This window comes from Salvelinus fontinalis, chromosome 19, assembly GCF_029448725.1.
Source record: "Salvelinus fontinalis isolate EN_2023a chromosome 19, ASM2944872v1, whole genome shotgun sequence".
In the NCBI taxonomy this organism is placed as follows: Eukaryota; Metazoa; Chordata; class Actinopteri; order Salmoniformes; family Salmonidae; genus Salvelinus; species Salvelinus fontinalis.
The window spans coordinates 14213892-14236825 of NC_074683.1; the positions used below are offsets into that span (position 1 = coordinate 14213892).

At 43.7% G+C, this 22934-nt stretch overlaps 1 protein-coding gene and 1 long non-coding RNA gene across 11 annotated transcripts in view; one reads left to right on the forward strand and one right to left on the reverse strand.

The window, feature by feature from the left end:
- Window positions 1-22656, forward strand: part of LOC129816406 (solute carrier family 35 member F5-like) — a 35491-nt gene extending 12835 nt beyond the window's left edge. For 8 of the 10 annotated variants that reach the window (XM_055870860.1, XM_055870862.1, XM_055870861.1 and 5 more), the window contains 8 exons: window positions 89-176; window positions 264-328; window positions 693-797; window positions 16493-16652; window positions 17282-17372; window positions 18544-18701; window positions 19063-19163; window positions 20132-22656. In XM_055870860.1, the coding sequence (XP_055726835.1) occupies window positions 89-176; window positions 264-328; window positions 693-797; window positions 16493-16652; window positions 17282-17372; window positions 18544-18701; window positions 19063-19144 (749 nt within the window). In that variant the 3' untranslated portion in view covers window positions 19145-19163; window positions 20132-22656. Of the gene's footprint in view, window positions 1-88; window positions 177-263; window positions 329-692; window positions 798-16492; window positions 16653-17281; window positions 17373-18543; window positions 18702-19017; window positions 19164-20128 lie in introns of those variants that run through there. The other 2 variants (XM_055870855.1, XM_055870863.1) reach the window with 2 other exon arrangements.
- Window positions 17389-22934, reverse strand: part of LOC129816409 (uncharacterized) — a 34407-nt gene continuing 28861 nt past the window's right edge. The window contains exon 2 of the long non-coding RNA XR_008753551.1: window positions 17389-17981. This is a non-coding gene — a long non-coding RNA (uncharacterized LOC129816409). The remainder of the gene's footprint in view (window positions 17982-22934) is intronic.

Below are 22934 nucleotides of genomic sequence, written 5' to 3' on the forward strand. Positions count from 1 at the left end.
TATGTATTTAAACATTTCACCTTGAACAGGTTGAACTCTGGACAGTACGTGTTGTGAACAGTCTCGCTGTTATTTTCCTCCTCACCAGGTCTCTTCACCCTCATCCTGGCGGCCATATTTCCCAGTAATAGCAGCGACCGCTTTACTCTGTCCAAGCTCTTAGCTGTGGCTCTGAGGTAAGCCTTGACATCAGCCGAATTATTGTAGTTACTCTGGGTTGTTACTCTGTAGTGACACTGTTTCTCTGGTCTCTTTCCCTGTAGCATGGGAGGAGTGGTTCTGGTCAGTTTCTCCAGCATGGACAGCCCTGACGGAAAAGGCACTATAGGTAACCAGGGAGATAGAAGTGCTGTAGATGAACTTCTTTCCTCAAAATCTTTCGTTTTTATTAGGCTTTTTCCCCCTATATTCCTTATTCCTGCCTCCCTCCTATCCCTCTTCATATTGGTTGTATTTGGCATGTCTTGTACTGTACTTGATGTACTACTTTAACGCGTCCTTGTGTCATATAAATATGCTATATAAAAACAATGTATTATTAAACCATTAAATCTACTCTGAAAGTGCAAGCCATGCCACGATGTCACGTTTGCTTGCATTGCTAGCAGAAAAAACATTTGGAGTGTAACCATGAGAGTTGTAAACTCATGATACAGGGATGTAACGTGATGATGAAGTCATGTTGTGTTCAGGCTCTCTGTGGTCATTGGCTGGGGCTGCTCTGTACGCAGTCTACATCGTCATGATCAAGAGGAAGGTGGACCGGGAAGACAAGCTGGACATCCCTATGTTCTTTGGTATGTAGATCATAGATCATCTATGACCTTTCTTACTAGAGTCAAGTGTGGCAGCTTGGTCTGCTGCTGATTTTCAGATGCTCTTTTATTTCCTGATATAACTCTATGTAATGCTCCTGAATTGATTATAGGTATATACAGTGCCTTCGGAAAGTATTCAGACCCCATGATTTTTTCAAAAATGTCTTATGTTACAGCCTTATTCTAAAACGGATTAAATAAATAAAAATCCTCAGCAATCTACACACAATACCCCATAATGACAATGCAAAAACAAGTTTTGGGAAATTTTACCAAATGTATTAAAAATAGAAAACAGAAATACCTTATTTACATAAGTATTCAGACCTTTTTGCTGCATGACTCAGAATTGAGCTCAGATGCATCCTGTTTCCATTGATCATCCTTGATGTTTCTACAACTTGATTGGATTTTCCACCTGTGGTAAATTCAATTGATTGGACATGATTCGGAAAGGCAAACAACTGTCATTTAAAAAAAAAAAAAAAAAACAAGCCATGAGGTCAAAGGAATTGTCCGTAGAGCTCCAACACCAGATTGTTTCGAGGCACGAACACCTTGCCCTCCATCATTCTTAAATGGAAGAAGTTTGGAACCACCCTGAATCTTACTAGAGCTGGCCGCCTGGCCAAAAAGAAAAATCGGGGGATAAGGGCCTTGGTCAGGGAGGTGACCAAGAACCCAATGGTCACTCTGACAGAGCTCTAGAGTTATTCTGTGGAGATTGGAGACCTTTCCAGGAGGACAGCCATCTCTGCAGCACTCTACCAATCAGGCCTTTAAAGAAGAATGGCCTGACGGAATCCACTCTTCAGTAAAAGGCACATGACAGCCTGCTTGGAGTTTGCCAAAAGGCACCTAAATATTCTCTGGTCTGTTGAAACCAAGATTTAACACTTTGGCCTGAATACCAAGTGTGATGTCTGGAGGAAACCTGGCACCATCCCTACAATGAAGTGGGGTGGCAGCATCATGCTTTGGGGATGTTTTTCGGCAGCAGGGACTGGGAGACTAGTTAGGATAGAGGGAAAGATTAACGGAGCAACGGCTTTGGGACAAGTCTCTGAACGTCCTTGAGTGGCCCAGCCAGAGCCTGGACTTGAACCCAATCGAACGTCTTTGGAGAGACCTGAAAATAGCCGTGTAGCGACGCTCCCCATCCGACCTGACAGAGATTGAGAGGATCTGCAGAGAAGAATGGGAGAAACTTCCCAAATAAAGGTGTGCCAAGCTTGTAGCATCATACCCAAGAAGACTCGAGGCTGTAGTCACTGCCAAAGGTGCTTCAACAAAGTACTAAGTAAAGGGTCTGAATACTTATGTAATAATTTTTTCTATTTTCTTTTTAAAATATAAATTAGCAAAACTGTCTAAACTATTTTTGCTTTGTCATTATGGGGTAGTGTGTAGATTAAGGATTTTTTCTAAATATATATTTTTTCCATTTTATAATAAGGCTGTAACGTTACATTTTTTTTGTAAGAAGTCAAGGGGTCTGAATACTTATCGAATGTACTGTACAAACATAGCCAAAACAGTCGGTGATAAGGTGTCTTCTTGTTTTACACCCGAGGGTGTGGGAAACCAATCTGTATGATCTTTATTTACATGCACACAAGCAATTGGTACTTTGTAAAGAGACTGGATTGCGTGATTAAAATTTCCCATCAACGCCTACCTTTAACAAACTATAGGCTAAAATATCCCTATTTACAAAATCAAAAGCTATTGGGAAATCAATTAAGAATGCAAAAGTAGGCTTCTCTTCATGTAATCTATTTCTGATTATTGTACAGACCGAGAAGATATGATCTATACATACTCTGGATTGACGATTTTGTTCTTCTTCCACTAGAATGGGGATCGATGAATATAATTTGTAGACCGTACTTAATAAACTTATGCCTCAATAGTTCAGTGGCACTTTAGGGTCATTTTTTAAAAGATTTGGGAATGGGATTCACTATAGACTTATACCAAGTGGATGGCAGTATACTGTACTCAAAACTAATTTGGAGCAAATCATATAGGACGTCATTTAATTCAGGGGATTTTAAAACTTCATTAGGCAGTTCATCAATGCCAAATACGTTCCCATTTTTTGCAGGGTCAATCACCTAAACTTCCGCCACAGACAGCTCCTCATTTAAGTACGTGTTACATATATAAGTGGAGCAACATTGTATTTTCCAGTTTAGTTCTCAGGTAACATATGTCTTTATAAAATTCTTCCTCCAAAATATGCCACATTTTTGTTACCTAAGAACAAACTAACAATCCCCTTCTCCCACTCCATAAGTACCTGCGTAATATGAGAGTTCAGCCGCCCCTGCTATTTTCTTATGTCGTTTTGGTCCTAACTTGTTTATTTGGCTCAAACTGTTGAGGATTTCTTGTCTGTATCTCCTCAAGCTGTAATAACTGCCCTCTCTGATATCTCTGTTTCAATAGGCACAGTCTTTTATCAAACACATGCTGTTTTTTCTTAAATTCCTTCCTACGCTCTTCTGTTGTATTCTTATCTTCACACTGTAAAAAAGAATAAGTACTCAGCCTTGCGCATTACAGACCATAGGTACCGTAACTCATCATTCCAATAAGGCTTGTTCGGCTTGTAAACTTTCCTGGACTTGGGGATGTATTCTTTATTTGCATCATTTTTTTCCCATTTCAGAATATATGATATCACAAAATGTTCCATACCACACATCTAAATCAAATGTTCTTTCTTGGCATCTTTGCCGAGTTCCACCAGATCTCTACATTTCAGAACATAGTCATTTGGCACATGTCTTTTCTTAAATATAGGCCTATACGGGGTATGTATCTGTTTCCCCGAATAATGCACAGTAATACCTGGTTGATAAAGTTTGTGGCCAACACAAAATAACATAAATAAATGAGAATGATCAGGAAGTCAACTTTTTTTTTCTCTCCAATTAAGTCAAAACATCCGCATTCTTCAGCTGTCTGTGTAGGGGGTAACACCTTAAATTCCAAGCAAGTTTCTAGATAGTCGTGGGGGGTAGCTATATACTCCACCACAGCTTGTCCTTTGCCAGATATGGATGTAAAGTTATCGCTTCAGGGGCATATCCTTCCGTTAATGATACACATTTTAGTGTCCTGAAGGAATTCTAATAGGGTTTGCCCATGATGATCAACAAAGTCATCCAAAGCAACACGCAATGGAATATTATCAATATAATTTATATCGTCATCTAACCTCCCAATTGGATTGTTAAGATCCCCATATACGTAAATATCTCTGCTTCTGTATGTACAGTACCCGTCCGAAGTTTGGACACACCTACTCATTCAAGGGTTTTTCTTTATTTGTGCTATTTTCTACATTGTAGAAAAACTATGAAATAACACACATGGAATCATGTAGTAAACAAAAAAGTGTTAAACAAATCTAAATATATTTATATTTGAGATTCTTCAAAGTAGCCACCCTTTGCCTTGACAGCTTTCGTGTTTATCGTCGAAGGAATGAGCGTTACACCGAGGCCTGTACTCTGGAGCGGAGGTGGAGGGTCGGTCTGGGGCGGTGTGTCACAGCATCATCGGACTGAGCTTGTCATTGCAGGCAATCTCAACGCTGTGCGTTACAGGGAAGACATCCTCCTCCCTCATGTGGTACCCTTCCTTCAGGCTCATCCTGACATGACCCTTGAGCATGACAATGCCATCCAGCCATACTGCTCGTTCAGTGCGTGATTTCCTGCAAGACATGAATGTCAGTGTTCTGCCATGGCCAGCGAAGAGCCCGGATTTCAATCCCATTGAGCACGTCTGGGACCTGTTGGATCAAGGGTGAGGGCTAGGGCCATTCCCCCCCAGAAATGTCCGGGAACTTGCAGGTGCCTTGGTGGAAGAGTGGGATAACATCTCACAGCAAGAACTGGCAAATCTGGTATAGTTCATGAGGAGGAGATGCACTGCGGTACTTAATGCGCCGAGGAACTTCCACCTTCGCCACTGCTGTCCCGTCGATTTTGATAGGGGGGTTTCCCGAAGTCCACGAACAGCTGCTTTGCTTTGTTTAAGTTGAGTGAGGTTATTTTCCTGGCACCAAACACCCAGGACCCTCACCGCCTCCTGTAGACTGTCTCATCATTGTTGGTAATCAGGCCTACCACTGTTGTGTCATCTGCGAACTTGATGATTGAGTTGGAGGTGTGCGTGGCCACTCAGCCATGGGTGAACAGGGAGTACAGGAGGGAGCTGAGGACGCATCTTGTGTGGCACCAGTGTTGAGGATCAGCGAAGTGGAGGTGTTGTTTCCTACATTCACCACCTGGGGGGCGGCCCGTCAGGAAGTCCAGGACCCAGTTGCACAGGGCGGGGTTCAGACCCAGGGCCTCAAGCTTAATGATGAGCTTGGAGGGTACTGTCATGACTGTCCTGTGAGGATCACAATGGGTCAGATCAGCTTGGCAATGATTGACAATAACCAGACCTTCTCTCACCCACAGAAAAGAGGAAGAGGGAACTGGGCCGGTTTGACAGTTCACACTCTGTTGTAAATCACAGGAGGTGGGCTCTTTCTCCCCCTTTAGTATCAATCAAAGGAATATCTTTGTTTCACAGACAGTTTTCCCTCTTAAACTCTAACACGGTCAAATGTGAATACTGGAACAATATTTATAACCTTGTGGGGAATGGTCAGTCATTAAAAACTGTATCAATGAAATACTGTAACTTGGAAAGTATATCCCCTTTATCTGTGAAGTTTCCAACCAATACGTTGTGCATATAATATGAAAAATTAAAGTATTTTGTTAAGATAGGAATGTGATTTTTAGGAGGTATGAGAGAATATATCTCCTATAAACTGTACATTCAGTTGAAGTCGGAAGTTTACATACACCTTAGCCAAATACATTTAATCTCAGTTTTTCACAATTCCTGACATTTATTCCTAGTAAAAATTCCCTGTCTTAGGTCAGTTAGGATCACCACTTTATTTTAAGAATGTGAAATGTCAGAATAATAGTAGAGAGAATGATTTATTTCAGATTGTATTATCACATTCCCAGTTGGTCAGAAGTTTACATACACTCAATTATTATTTGGTAGCATTGCCTTTAAATTGTTTAACTTGGTTCAAACATTTTGGGTAGCCTTCCACAAACTTCCCACAATAAGTTGGGCGAATGTTGGCCCATTCCTCCTGACAACTGTTGTAACTGAGTCAGGTTTGTAGGCCTTCTTGCTCACACATGCTTTTTCAGTTCTGCCCACAAATGTTCTATAGGATAAAGGTCAGGGCTTTGTGATGGCCTCTCCAACACCTTGACTTTGTTGTCCTTAAGCCATTTTGCCACAACTTTAGAAGTATGCTTGGGGTCATTGTCCATTTGTAAGACCCATTTGTGACCAAGCTTTAACTTCCTGACTGATGTCTTGAGATGTTGCTTCAATTTATCGACATAATTTTCCGTTCTCATGATGCCATCTATTTTGTGAAGTGCACCAGTCCCTCCTGCAGCAAAGCACCCCCACAACATGATGCTGCCACCCCCGTGCTTCACGATTGGGATGGTGTTCTTCGGCTTGCAAGCGTCCCCCTTTTTCCTACAAACATAATGATGGTCAGTATGGCCAAACAGTTCTATTTTTGTTTCATCAGACCAGAAGACATGTCTCTGAAAAGTACGATCTTTGTCCCCATGTGCAGTGGGAAACCGTAGTCTGGCTTTTTTATGGTGGTTTTTGAGCAGTGGCTTCTTCCTTGCTGAGCGGCCTTTCAGGTTATGTCGATATAGATACTTTTGTACCTTCCTCCAGCATCTTCACAAGGTCCTTTTGCTGTTGTTCTGGGATTGATTTGCACTATCGCACCAAAGTACATTCATCTCTAGGAGACAGGACGCGTCTCCTTCCTGAGCTGTACAACGGCTGCGTGGTCTCATGGTGTTTATACTTGTGTACTATTGTTTGTACAGATGAATGTGGTACCTTCAGGCGTTTGGAAATTGCTCCCAAGGATGAACCAGACTTGTACATGTCCTAACCGACTTGCCAAAACTATAGTTTGTTAACAAGAAATTTGTGGAGTCGTTGAAAAACGAGTTTTAATGACTCCAACCTAAGTCTATGTAAACTTCCGACTTCAACTGTAAGTAGGTAGCCACGCCCCGAGTGAGGTCGGAGAGTGTGTCAGATGGACGGAGCTGTCCCCATCGTCTAGAGTGCGTAAAAAGCCTTGGTAACGAAATTAACGTGAGGCGAGAGCTACGTTTTTGAAATGGTTGGAACTTTGAATCTCAACACGAGGTGAAGAAATAAACTCACCTTCCTTTAGACCAGGAAAGACTGGGAGCTGCAGCCCACGTTTAAAGTGGTTTAAATCCGGACTATCAACATGAGGCGAGAAGCTCAACTCAGACAATCGCTGGTACAGCTGTTTAGCTGTCCTAAGTCAGATATCGAGAAAAGCGAATCTAAGTGAAACTATCCTACTATGCTCATCATCAATGGGAACCGTCGACATGGCTGGCTATCTTCCAGAGTGAACAACCGTAGAAGACGGGAAAGGGGAGAACCCTTTCTGACAATCAGTGCCATACAGCTTGCCGCTGAAATGCCAACAATCTTCATAAAGAGGGCTTGTTCCGATCTAACAAAGGCTCTCACAAGTAAATTCAAATACATTCATAATTTCTGATTCCAAACCGGCGGCGGTTCGTTTGCAAAGTATATTATTAAAGTGAGAATGGTTCTACAATTTATCCACGATAAGTGTGCCTTTTTCTCCCCTGCTCCCCTTCATCTTTTTGTATCAAGCCGTCATATGTTGTCAGTCCACTAGGGACCTTTGTCTCATGTAAAGGGTGTATGTTTATTCAGTGTTATTATTTAGTTAGCTAGTAATTAAATAATTCAACCAATTTGTGTACTACTGATTCATGAATAAGGCTGGGGTTTTTGCAGATACATGAGGTTACGACTGTTCAGAATTATGATATGATAAGAGGTAATGATTAATAAGATGACTGTTTATCGATTGTAATAGGAAAAGTTGAATTCGGGAGATGGTAACTCTTTAAACAACCTCTTCTGTGGTGCCCCAAATTCCTAATGAGTTAGTTGTTACATGACTCATTTAAATTAAACATAGTTAGTGGATTAAATAAATAACAGTCATCAGATTAATGAAAGTAAAGTCACAACAGTAGCATGGATTTGAATGCTGACCTATGGTCAATGAACAGCATTCTTACATAGGTATTCCTCTTGTCCAGATGGGATTGTGCAGTGTGATTGGATTTTTGCATCGTCTGTGGATCTATTGGGATGGTAAGCAAATTGAAGTGGTTCTAGGATGTCAGGTGAGATAGCGGTGATATGATCCTTGACTCGTCTTTCAGAGCACTTCATGATGACAGAAGTGAGTGCTACGGGGCGATAGAAATTATTTCAAATTACCTTTGGGCTTTTGTGGGTACAGGACCAATGGTGGCCATCTGGAAGCATGTGGGGACATCAGACTGGGATAGGGAGAGATCAATTATGTCCGTAAACACTCCAACCAGCTGGTCTGATCATGCTCTGAGGACGCGACTAGGGCTGCCGTCTGGGCCGGCAGCCTTGCGAGGGTTAACACGCCTAAATGTCTTACTCACATCGGAGAAGGAGAGCCCACAGTCCTTGATAGCAAGCAGCGTCGGTGGCACTGTGTTATCCTCAAAGTGGGAGAAGAAAGTGTTGAGCTTGTCTGGAAGCAAGATGTCAGTGTCCGTGACGTGGCTAGTTTTCTTTGTAGTTCGTGTCTGAGCCGTTGAATTGCGACTCCACTTTGTCACTATACTGATGTTTTTTTACCTGTTTCATTGCCTTACAGAGGGAATAACTACACTGTTTTATTCGGCCGTATTCCCAGTCATTTTGCCATGGTTAAATGCGGTAGTTCGCGCTTGCTGCCATCTATCCACGGTTTCTGGTTAGGTTAGGTTTTAATATTCACAGTGGGTACAACATCTCCTATACACTTCCTGATAAACTCAGTCACCGTGTTAGTGTATTCGTCGATGTTATTCTCGGAGGCTACCCGGAACATATCCCAGTCCGCGTGGTCAAAACAATCTTGAAGCTTGGATTCTGATTGGTCTGACCAGTGTTGACTAGTCCTTAGCACTGGTACTTCCTGTTTGAGTTATTGCCTATAGGAAGGGAGGAGGAAAATGGAGTTGTGATCAGATTTGCCGAAGGGAGGGCGGAGGAGAGCTTTATAGGCATCCCGGAAGTTGGAGTAGCAGTGCTAACTTCGGTAGCATTTTCCTCATTTGCTTTGTTAAAATCCACAGCTACAATAAATGCAGCATCAGGATATGTGGTTTCCAGTTTGCATAAAGTCAGGTGAAGTTCTTTTGAGGGACGTTGTGGTATCTGCTTCAGGGGGAATATACTTGGCTGTGAATATAACCAAAGATAATTCTCTTGGGAGGTAATACGGCATTTGATTGTGATGTATTCTAGGCTTCCTGTATGTTATCACAATCACACAATGAGAAGTTAATCATGAAACATACACCCCCGCCCTTCTTCCCGGAGAGATACTGTATGTATTCCTGTCTGTCGCACTTAATTGAGACCCGAACTGGCTAGACGGGCTCAGGCAGTATATCCCAAGGGAGTCATGTTTTTGTGAAACTGAGTATTTTACAATCCTTGATGTCTTTCTGGAAGGAAATCCTCGCCCTGAGCTCGTCAACTTTATTATCCAGAGATTCAACATTAGCGATCAATATACTCGGAAGTGGTTGGTGATGTGCACGCCTCCTGAGTCGGACTAGAAGTCCACTCCGAATACCTCTTCTCCGCCGGCAAGGTTTTGGATCAGCCTCTGGAATCAATTAAATTGCCCTGGGGGGGTGCAAACAAAGGATCCGATTCGTGAAGTCGTATTCCTGGTCTTAATGCTGGTGAGTTACCGCCTCTTTGATATCCGGCTGTATGTAATAACACAAAAACAATTCTGGTCTAATGTAAGAAATACCACAATGCTGCAAAGTTGCCTAGGGGCTAGAAACACGGCTGCCCTATCTATTGGTGCCATTTTCCCTATACCATCAACCCTTGCTCTCTCTACATGAAACATGCAAGCATCACATTTATGTGATTAATAGGACCTGACCTATAGCCTATCATATCACATCAATAAATTGGTTATAACAAACTCCGAACACAGTAACGTGACAGCAAAATGGATGCGGAGGACGTGAAAAAGAAACTCAAAATGGGAGAATGTTTACTGGTTGCTCAGGAGGGTAAGGGGAAGTCATCTGTGGAAGACGTCTGACCTAGTTGTGGAAACTACTGGTGGTCAATGGAGGGTACAGGAGCAAGCGTTGTTTGATTATTATATGTGCCAAACAGTTGCTGTTAGATTACAATATTATTCTGACATTTTGGAACATTGTAAACAACACTAAATAAATTAGTGTCCCGGAGTCTGTTCTAATGATGAAAAAAAAGCCTTTATTACAGCAGACTAAAAACAGTTGCATGCATTCATGAATTGTGGTTTATTTATTGTTTAGGCTAATTATTCAAAGCTCCCTTTTGTTATTTATTTATTTTTATTTATTTATTTAAAAAAAAAAAATCCCATTTTCTCCCCAATTTTCGTGGTATCCAATCGCTAGTAATTGCTATCTTGTCTCATCACTACAACTCCCGTACGGGCTCGGGAGAGACGAAGGTCGAAAGCCATGCGTCCTCCGAAGCACAACCCAACCAAGCCGCACTGCTTCTTAACACAGCGCGCCTCCAACCCGGAAGCCAGCCGCACCAATGTGTCAGAGGAAACACTGTGTACCTGGACCCCTTGGTTAGCGCGCACTGCGCCCGGCCCGCCACAGGAGTCGCTGGAGCGCGATGAGACAATGATATCCCTACCGGCCAAACCCTCCCTAACCCGGACGACGCTATGCCAATTGTGCGTCACCCCACGGACCTCCCGGTCGCGGCCGGCTGCGATAGAGCCTGGGCGCGAACCCAGAGACTCTGGTGGTGCAGTGCCCTAGACCACTGCGCCACCCGGGAGGCCCTTGTTATTTAATTTTAAAACTAAAATGCTTGATTACATTTCAAAGCATGAATCTCGTATGCTGTGTGATGGCATGAATGAATGAATGAGCAAGATGACGCCGACAGAGATGGTCACTTCGCTTCGAGTCCTTAGGACACGATCATCTTCGTGAGAGAGAGTGGACCAAGGCGCAGCGTGTGCAAAATACATCTTCTTTATTTTGGAAGAGAGAAAAAACACGAAACGAACACTATTACAAAACGAAAACAAAACAACAAACGTTCGTGAAGCTAAAGACGTAAGTACAACCACACGCTACATACGTACAAACATAGACAACTACCCACAAAAGCCTACTGCCTATGGCTGCCTTAAATATGGCTCCCAAATCAGAGACAATGAATGACAGCTGTCTCTGATTGAGAACCACTCTAGGCAGCCATAGACATAACTAGACAACTCCACTCTACTCTGCCCCATAAACATACAACACCCCTAGACACTACAAAACACATACATTCCCCTTGTCACACCCTGACCTAACTAAAAAACATAAAGAAAACAAAGAAGAGGCCAGGGCGTGACCGTACCCCCCCCCCCCCCCCCCCCAAAGGTGCGGACTCCGACCGCACAACCTGAAAATAGAAAGGGGAGGGTACGGGGTGGGCCCCATCATTGCGGCGGCTCGGGTGCGGGACGTGGCCCCCACTCCACCTTTGTCAATGCCCGCTTTGGTAGCCTCCTCCAAATGGCCACCCTCCAAATTAACCCCACCGGACTAAGGGGCAGCACCGGACTGAGGGGCAGCACCGGACTGAGGGGCAGCACCGGACTGAGGGGCAGCACCGGAATGAGGGGCAACACCAGAATGAGGGGCAACACCTGGCTGGCTGGCTCTGGCGGATCCTGGCTGGCTGGCTCTGGCGGAAGCAGGTGTATCTCACTGATCATCCCTAAAGCCAAAACCTCATTTGGACGCCTTTCCTTCCAGTTCTCTGCTGCCTGCGACTGGAACGAATTGCAAAAATCTCTGAAGTTGGAGACTTTTATTTCCCTCAACAACTTTAAAAATCTGCTATCCGAGCAGCTAACCGATCGCTGCAGCTGTACATAGTCCATCTGTAAACTACCCACCCAATTTACCTACCTCACCCCCATACTGCTTTTATTTATTTACCTTTCTGCTCTTTTGCACACCAGTATCTCTTCTTGCACATGATCATCTGATGATTTATCACTCCAGTGTTAATCTGCTAAATTGTAATTATTCGATTTATTGCCTACCTCATGCCTTTTGCACACATTGTATATAGATTCTCTTTTTCCTACCATGTTATTGACTTGTTTATTGTTTACTCCATGTGTAACTCTGTGTTGTTGTCTGTTCACACTGCTATGCTTTATCTTGGCCAGGTCGCAGTTGCAAATGAGAACTTGTTCTCAACTAGCCTACCTGGTTAAATAAAGGTGAAATAAAAAATAAAAAATCCTGGTTGGCTGGCTCTGGCGGATCCTGGCTGGATGACGGTTCAATGCTGGATGACGGCTCTAGCTGGTCATGGCTGGATGACGGCTCTGGCTGGTCATGGCTCGCTGACGGCTCTGGCTGGTCATGGCTCGCTGACGGCTCTGGCTGGTCATGGCTCGCTGACGGCTCTGGCTGGTCATGGCTCGCTGACGGCTCTGGCTGGTCATGGCTCGCTGACGGCTCTGGCTGGTCATGGCTCGCTGACGGCTCTGGCTGGTCATGGCTCGCTGACGGCTCTGGCTGGTCATGGCTCGCTGACGGCTCTGGCTGGTCATGGCTCGCTGACGGCTCTGGCTGGTCATGGCTCGCTGACGGCTCTGGCTGGTCATGGCTCGCTGACGGCTCTGGCTGGTCATGGCTCGCTGACGGCTCTGGCTGATCCTGTCTGGCGGAAGGCTCTGGCTGATCCTGTCTGGCGGAAGGCTCTGGCTGATCCTGTCTGGCGGAAGGCTCTGGCTGATCCTGTCTGGCGGAAGGCTCTGGCTGATCCTGTCTGGCGGAAGGCTCTGGCTGATCCTGTCTGGCGGAAGGCTCTGGCTGATCCTGTCTGGCGGAAGGCTCTGGCTGATCCTGTCTGGCGGAAGGCTCTGGCTGATCCTGTCTGGCGGAAGGCTCTAGCGGCTCCTGTCTGGCGGACGGCTTTGCAGGCTCATGGCAGACGGGCGGCTTTGAAGGCTCAGTACAGACGGGCAGTTCAGGCGCCGTTGGGCAGACGGGCAGTTCAGGCGCCGTTGGGTAGACGAGCAGTTCAGGCCCCGTTGGGCAGACGGGCAGTTCAGGCGCCGTTGGGCAGACTGGCAGTTCAGGCGCCGCTGGGCAGACGGCAGACTCTGGCCGGCTGAGACGCACTGTAGGCCTGGTGCGTGGTACCAGAACTGGAGGTACCAGGCTAAAGACACGCACCTTCAGGCTAGTGCGGGGAACAACAACAGGGCTCACTGGACTCTCAAGGCGTACTATAGGCCTGGTGCGTGGTACCGGCACTGGTGGTACGGGGCTGAGGGCACGCACATCAGGGCGAGTACGGGGAGAAGGAACAGTGCGTACAGGGCTCTGGAGACGCACAGGAGGCTTGATGCGTGGTGCCGGAACTGGAGGCACTGGGCTGGATACACGCACCACAGGGAGAGTGCGTGGAGGAGGAACAGGGCTCTGGAGACGCACTGGAACCCTGGTGCGTGGTGTAGGCACTGGTGGTACTGGGCTGGAGCGGGGAGGTGGCGCCGTAAATACCAGACCGTGCAGGCGTACTGGCTCCCTTGAGCACTGAGCTTGCCCAACCTTACCTGGTTGTATACTCCCCGTCGCCCGACCAGTGCGGGGAGGTGGAATAACCCGCACCGGGCTATGTAGACGAACCGGGGACACCATGCGTAAGGCTGGTGCCATGTAAGCCGGCCCGAGGAGACGCACTGGTGGCCAGATACGTTGGACCGGCTTCATGACATCCGGCTCAACGCTCAATCTAGCCCGGCCGATACGTGGAGCTGGAATGTACCGAACCGGGCTATGCACGAGTACAGGAGACACCATGCGCTCTACTGCGTAACACGGTGTCTGCCCGTACTCTCGCTCTCCACGGTAAGTACAGGGAGTGGGCGCAGGTCTCCTACCTGACTTCGCCACTCTCCCTTTTAGCCCCCCCCCCCCCCCCAAGAAATTTTTGGGGTTTACTCACAGGCTTCTCGGGTTTCCAACCATGTCTCCTTGCTGCCTCCTCATACCACCGCTCCTGGGCTTTAGCTGCCTCCCTCTCTTCAACAGAGCGGCGATATTCCCCTGTCTGAGCCCAGGGTCCTTTTCCGTCCAATATTTCCTCCCATGTCCACGAGTCCTGGTTTCTTTGCCGCTGTTGTTGGTTCCTCTCACGCCGCTTGATCCATGATTGGTGGGTAGTTCTGTCACGACCGTCTTCGTGAGAGAGAGTGGACCAAGGCGCAGCGTGTGCAAAATACATCTTCTTTATTTTGGAAGAGAGAAAAAACACGAAACGAACACTATTACAAAACGAAAACAAAACAACAAATGATCGTGAAGCTAAAGACGTAAGTGCAACCACACGCTACATACGTACAAACATAGACAACTACCCACAAAAGCCTACTGCCTATGGCTGCCTTAAATATGGCTCCCAAATCAGAGACAATGAATGACAGCTGTCTCTGATTGAGAACCAATCTAGGCAGCCATAGACATAACTAGACAACTCCACTCTACTCTGCCCCATAAACATACAACACCCCTAGACACTACAAAACACATACATTCCCCTTGTCACACCCTGACCTAACTAAAAAATATAAAGAAAACAAAGAATACTAAGGCCAGGGCGTGACACATCGGCAGACTCAACAGCCTTGGTTTCTCAAATGATTGACTCGCCTGGTTCACCAACTACTTCTCCGATAGAGTTCAGTGTGTCAAATCTGAGGGCATGTTGTCCGGGCCTCTGGCAGTCTCTATGGGGGATGCCACAGGGATAAATTCTTGGGCCGACTCTTTTCTCTGTGTATATCAATGATGTCGCTCTTGCTGCTGGTGAGTCTCTGATCCACCTCTACGCAGACGACACCATTCTGTCTACTTCTGGCCCTTTTTTGGACACGGTGTTAACAACCCTCCAGACGAGCTTCAATGCCATACAACTCTCCATCTGTGGCCTCCAACTGCTGTTAAATACAAGTAATATAAATAATATATAATATAATAACCATCCACTACTCTGGATGGTTCTGACTTAGAATATGTGGACAACTACAAATACCTAGGTGTCTGGTTAGACTGTAAACTCTCCTTCCAGACTCACATTAAGCATCTCCAATCCAAAATTAAATCTAGAATCAGCTTCCTATTTCGCAACAAAGCCTCCTTCACTCACGCTGCTAAACATAACCTCGTAAAACTGACCATCCTACCGATCCTCGACTTCGGTGATGTCATTTACAAAATAGCCTCCAACACCCTACTCAACAAATTGGATGCAGTCTATCACAGTGCCATCCGTTTTGTCACCAAAGCCCCATATACTACCCACCACGGCGACCTGTACGCTCTCGTTGGCTGGCCCTCGCTTCATACTCGTCGCCAAACCCACTGACCCCAGGTCATCTACAAGACCCTGCTAGGTAAAGTCCCGCCTTATCGCTGGTCACCTTAGCTGCACGCGCTCCAGCAGGTATATCTCACTTGTCACCCCCAAAGCCAATTCGTCCTTCGGCCGCCTCTCCTTCCAGTTCTCTGCTGCCAATGACTGGAACGAACTACAAAAATCTCTGAAACTGGAAACACTTATCTCCCTCGCTAGCTTTAAGCACCAGCTGTCAGAGCAGCTCACATATCACTGCACCTGTACATAGCCCATCTATAAATAGCCCAAACAACTACCTCTTCCCCTACTGTATTTATTTTTGCTCCTTTGCACCCCAGTATTTCTATTTCTACTTTGCACACTCATCTACTGTCAAATCTAACATTCCAGTGTTTTAATTGCTATGTTGTATTTACTTCGCCACCATGGCCTATTTATTGCCTTTACCTCCCTTATCTCACCTCATTTGCTCACATTGTATATAGACTTATTTTTCTACTGTATTATTGACTGTATGTTTGTTTTACTCCATGTGCAACTCTGTGTTGTTGTATGCGTCGAACTGCTTTGCTTTATCTTGGCCAGGTCGCAGTTTTAAATGAGAAATTCTTCTCAACTTGCCTACCTGGTTAAATAAAGGTGAATTAAAAATAAAATAAAAAAATTCTAACATATATTAAATAGTCAAACAAAGTATGGAAAAAGTCAAGGGGTCTGAATACTTTCTGAATGCAGTGTACCTACAACTCAATGTGATGTTTAAAAAAAAAATGAAACATCTTTAATTAGGGTCAAATTCGAACAATAAAAAATAAAAATAAATAGATTGGAGTTAATCGCACAGAAAAGCATGTGATTAACTAGATACTTTAAAAAAATCCTTTGACAGCCCTAATTATATTATTGAATGTTAGTAATATGTAACTTGTAACATTTTTACCTGCGAATAGTGCTAAATGTCAATAACATATAAGTAGTGATGTAGTTGTTATTTTCTGTTATCTGTGTCTCTTTAGGGTTTGTGGGTTTGTTCAACCTGCTCCTCCTGTGGCCAGGGTTCCTTGTGCTTCACTACACAGGCTTCGAGGCCTTTGAGCTGCCCAGCAAGCTAGTGTGGATCTACATCCTCATCAACGGCCTCATCGGTACCGTGCTCTCCGAGTTCCTCTGGCTCTGGTGCGTGTCGGTTGATGGATGGGTTGAACGGCCACATATTATGTGTACTACACCTTGTCCGCTCTGCTATTCACAATGTGTGGAAACACACACTGTTCAAAAACCTGTTTCTTTAATCCAAACTTGATATTTGTGTGCGTAAATTGGACTTGCATGTAAATCATGCATTGATTTCAATGGGAGATATTCACGAAAATTCGAGTTACCCGGACAGATCTCGAGTTAAGATACGACCTTATGTCTATAGGGCAGGGGTATTCAACCGGGGGTCTGCGGCCCACAAGAGAGCCCTTGGGGCCCCCAATTGGAGCCTAGCAAATAGGCTGTTAAGAGTTTACACTTCTTTCGATTATAATGTGGGGACTGGAGGTCAAAATTATCTACCAAATCTGTTCATTTCACCTGATAAGACAAGACGCGAAATGTTTTATTTTTGCTAATGTATGTGGTTCGCCGGTATGCCTGGGAAGGGGTCCCTGGCCAAGAAAAGGTTGAAGACCCCTGCTATAGGATGTTATGCAGAGTTGTGCCCGAGTGATAAACATTGTTTTATTGCTTAAGGCTAGCATTTTGCATTTGATTGAATTGCTTGTGTTCTTTATAATGGTGTGTGTTACTTCTTTCCATAGGGGCTGCTTTCTCACCTCCTCCCTAATAGGCACACTGGCCCTCAGCCTCACTATCCCACTCTCCATCATAGCAGACATATGCATGCAGAAGGTAAGAGGGGGCACTATTATTGCCGGACGCACATGTTGCCGTCACAAATCAAATCAAATTTATTTATATAGCCCTTCGTACATCAGCTGATATCGCAAAGTGCTGTACAGAAACTCAGCCTAAAACCCCTAACAGCAAGCAATGCAGGTGTAGAAGCATGGTGGCTAGGAAAAACTCCCTAGAAAGGCCAAAACCTAGGAAGAAACCTAGAGAGGAACCAGGCAATGAGGGGTGGCCAGTCCTCTTCTGGCTGTGCCGGGTGGAGATTATAACAGAACATGGCCAAGATGTTCAAATGTTCATAAATGACCAGCATGGTCAAATAATAATAATCACAGTAGTTGTTGAGGATGCAGCAAGCCAGCACCTCAGGAGTAAATGTCAGTTGGCTTTTCATAGCCGATCATTAAGAGTATCTCTACCGCTCCTGCGGTCTCTAGAGAGTTGAAAACAGGTCAGGGACAGGTAGCACGTCCAGTGAACAGGTCAGGGTTCCATAGCCACAGGCAGAACAGTTGAAACTGGATCAGCAACACGGCCAGGTGGACTGGGGACAGCAAGGAGTCATCATGCCGGGTCGTCCTGAGGCATGGTCCTAGGGCTCAGGTCCTCAGAGAGAGAGAAAGAGAGAATTAGAGAGAGCATACTTAAATTCACACAGGACACCGGATAAGACAGGAGAAGTACTCCAGATATAACAAACTGACCCTAGCCCCCCGACACATAAACTACTGCAGCATAAATACTGGAGCATAATAATCTTTAGCATGACTGGTCTACCAAAGGTGTTGTGTAAAAATGGTTCATTGGTCTAATAGTGGGACTGGGTTGTGATGGATGCTATGTCACATGCCACTTAGCGTAATTCTCTTTTGTGACAGGGTATCATCTAGCGATGTGATGAGAGAGCTTTGTCTGTATGTGCGAAGGTTTTAAACTATTGTGTGGCAATAGTTTAAAAAGTCGAGATGTCAAGACAATGCACCACTCTTCTATGAATCAGTCCTGAGATGGTTGGGAGTGTTATACCTGTAGCTATTCTTAAAAGCATAAGTTCATTGCAAGTATTGGATCATGTTTCTGACCCATTGTTAGGCAGCTGGCCCTTCCATCTATGAATGTGCTATTTAAGCAGCGATCACATTCGGCACTGCTATGTTTCTGTCCCCAGGTGCGTTTCTCCTGGCTGTTTTTCGCTGGAGCGGTTCCCGTCTTCCTCTCCTTCTTCATCGCCACTCTGTTATGCCACTACAACAACTGGGACCCCGTCATGGTGGCGCTACGAAGAGTGTTTGCCTTCATATGCCGCTCGAAACACCGGATTCAAAGGTGCTGGGGAAACCACTTGCCACTCTTTGTATTGTGCTGTTAACTTGGCCGATGCTTTGCAAGGTTTTACTTTCACAATAATTGTAAACACACACATGCATGTACGCGCACACACACAGAATCACTCTTATATTATCCAAATCTGTGTTATAAAGTCTCTTCCCTGACGTTGAATCGAGGACAATGGATAGCGTTGGTTACTTTTAGGCTTGTGGAGTTCGTTGTATTTCAATTTGTTTTCCTTTATGATGTTCGTTTATTTGCATTATTGTGATGGCCCTCAATTTTAAACTGAATGCTAGTTGTTCCCATTCAGGTAGTGATTATGATCATGTTGATCATGATAGTCCTCTTCCGTCAGATTGCCAGAAGATTGCGAACAGTGTGAAAGCCTTATTCCCTTACACACGGTCTCCCATGACGATGAAAGCTTCTGCTCGTGATGCACCAGCCAATCACAAGGTGAGGAGACATCCAACTTCCTGTTTCTTTTACGTCCTGTTACAATCTGAGGTTACCTGTGAAATAATAATGAATGTTTTTTTTGTTGTTGAACTTTGTTACAAACGAGTTTTTCCAATCAAGTAGTATACAGAGAATGGCCAATTTACAGTATTGACGAATAGCTGCATAAGAGACACAAACATGGATCTATTTTTGTCTAATGCCATTTGCCACATCATCAGGAAAACACTGGATTAACTCGCTTCTTATAATCACAACTTGTTTGTCTTTGAGCATCTGTTATGCATTTATCTAGGCCTACTTTATTAAATGTTTATACATAGTGTCGAGTGAGAGAGGTAGGACATGACGTAGAGGATGTTCATAATGTAAATATTTTAGATTAGACCATCGCCCAGCCACTCCAAGGAATCTGGATTTTACCATGAAAAAAATAATATAATTTGTTTTCCCTGTTATTGGTTTTCGATACATTGTAAATGAAGACATGGTGTCTCATAGATGTGCCGTTGGTGAATGCTGTATTAGAGCTACCCAAGGATATTGAGTACTTATTCCTATCCTATTCTGAGGGTTCCAGGCTATCCAGGATTTGTCTGATAAGTACCCTCCTAGTATTCTGCTGGATTTATGCTGATGATGATGTAGCTAGGTTTTTATCAAACAAACCAACTGAAGGCTGTCAGTGGTTTCCATAGCAAAAATGATGACTTGATCAAAATGTCGGAGTACATCCATTTGTACCCTCCTTGGTGCATCAAACAGCCCAACCACCGGCAAGATGAAAAATGTGATCATTTGAGTGAACAACAGGCACACGAAATGGATGTCTCATCTCACCCATTTTAATAACAGAGTAAAGTCCATTACAGAGAAATGTGCGGTGCATTGGTGAGTCTGTTTATATTGGTCTCCAATAGAGGAAACTAGGTATACTCCTCAAATGTGTGTCTTTCTCTCAGCAGATGGGGAATACGGCGCAGAGCAGCGTGCGGAAGGTGAAGTGACAATCTCAAAACGACCAAACAGAGACCTTACCCCCAGTGCCTCTCGTTCAACCTATATATTCTCTGCAGTGTGGAGATGACCGATCCATCTCTACAAGATGAACTCTTTTTTTCCTTTGTACAACGTTGACGCGACTCGTCTTCGACTGAGATCGTGTGTGTTTTGTTACGTCGGATTTCGTTGTGTAAAAAGAAAAACTTTATGGTACTGAAAGTGCCAGCCTTTTATCAATGGCTCATACCACTTGAAATGGTACACGTTTAAATAATGGGACCGAGGCTTCAGTCAAGCCATAAGGAGAAAAGCAAGTGTATTGTCTTTGTTGCGAGGAGAAAAGTGCTCTGATTGGCTAATGTAGATGTATAATCTTGTTGGTTTTCTATCGCCTCACTGCTTGTTCACAGGTGTGGGTTTGGAGCATGCACAATTCAGACCTGTTAATCTAGAAATAGTATGGGTGGGGAAAAAGTTGGTCATGCACTTCATTATCAGGCTGGTTAGGTGATTTACGAATCTGATTTACAGATCTGTCCATATTCAACAATGGTCTCAGAGTAGGAGTATTGATATAGGATTGGTCTAGCCTTTTAGATCATAATGACTATGATTATATGGACACAGAGGACCTGCACTATATCAGCACTGGTACTTAAGGACACTTTTTTTAATACAGGCCCATTTGTGCAGTGCCTGCTCAGAATCACTGTGAACAAGCAGTATCTGAAGTTTGAGATTAGAAGAGAGCTGAGCACAGCTGTTGACTACAGCCTTTTATTTCTCCCCCATACTCTACATCCCTCCATCTCTGGCCCCTGGCAGCCAGGCAATGCTGGATCATGAAGGAAATCTGTGATGAAGACGTTTGTATGCGTTTTAATGTGAACTAAGACTAACCCCTCAACTAAACTAAGCTGCAATACAAAAGTCATAATGCTGCTGCCTTTTCAACTGAAAACAGTTGCCATCTCCAAACAGGTGTAAATACTGTACTATGCCATGAAATGCAAATCGATTGTTACTTTAGTTTGTATTTCACATAATGACCCTTCTATACAAATAATATCTTAGATGTTCTCAGATGTTTTACTCCACTTGAATTTGTATATCTTCACTATGTTATGACACTAAAAAAGGTGGCATGGATTTAAGACAGACCAAGTAAATATATTTTGCAGTATGTTTAACAAAAGCACTATTTACCATCCAATTAAGTTCCCTTAGTCTTAATAGAGACCATTACCTAATAATGAACTGTTGTATCATTTCTACCACTCCTCGGTGGGCATTAGGAGCCATGAATGGAGACTTGATCTGATTTGATTATCTTTCAACAATTATGTTTATTGGTAAAATGTATGCCATGATAATGTTTGTATGTCCAACAATTGTACTTTAGACACATTTTGTTTGATCAGCACATACAATGCAAATCAATCACCCACTCACTCTTATTTTGATGCTGATTTAATTTGATGAGTAAAAAGCATATATTTTTAGTTTTTTTGTCTCTGTAACCCTTGATGTACACCATGACAAGGTGCATGTTATCAATATTTTTCCATCAGCTGTCAACCTGTGTACAGAACTTTATGGAGTGTTTGCCCAGTGCTCGGTGTGGATAGGACATATTTTATGACTAGAGATAACTGCAGGAAGTAATTACTTGCCCTGTAAAAAAGTTCAGCCCCTCGAGCCATCTTTAACTTTGTCTAACTCACAGTTTTTACTTTCACATTGTCAACAAAAAAAGCATTTATCACCATCAGCTATGATTAATTCACAAAGGAAGTCAGCTGTGAGATGTATTTGGTTGTTTAATTCATGGGGTTCCTGTAGTCTATTTATATTTGCAAAAAAAACAGGAACCCTGAAACTGTACATCCTATGAAAATTGGTAAGCTAAAATGTAGATATGAAACAAATGATCATATGCCCCATATCATCCATTTATGGATTTTCTAATCGATGGGCAGTGTACCAGCTACATAAGTGCATTGTTTGTAATTTTTTCAAAACTCATGTTTTTAAAATGTGTGTGTTTTCAAAAATGCAACAAAAAAAATTCAATGGTGCTTACGGAATGTGCGTATATCGTATGAAGTAATTTTTTTTTCCTCTCAGGTACTTTTACTTTATTTTCCTTTGTCCAATCAGATTTTGTTTTGATAATGTCCCTTCCAATATCTATGGATCTCTTTTTAAAAGTTGTATACTGATTTATAAAAGTGTGATTATCGTAGTTTACTGTATCATCACAAGTTCTTTTAATGGGAAGATTCACCCATTTTGAAAGTTTTATCGTTTTTGTGCGTCTCTGAGCGATGTTCTATTTATTCCTGGGATCATGCACAAAAACAATGTAAAAAATAAAAATAAATTTAAAAAATGGGTGAAGGTGAATCTTTCCTTAGTCTTTGTTGTTCCGTAAGTCCCTTTTCAATGTTATGCTGCACTATTAAAACGATGTGAAGATGTATTTTCATTCTTGTCTCTGCCATAATTGTCTTTTCAATGTAGGCATGACGCCAGTGCTATGTTAATTGTAAGAATGATGTCTTAATAGTGATTTTTGTCCTGGTATCCCCACCTTCTCCCTAAATGAAGATACTTATTTTTGCCATATCATTTACTATTGTGATCTTAAAATATAAACCTATTTAAATAAAATCACAATTAATGTTGACTGGTCAAAAGCTGAAAAAGCTAAGAAATTCATATGCACTAGGAAGGTTTTCCAGCAGCTTTGACACCTGCTAAATT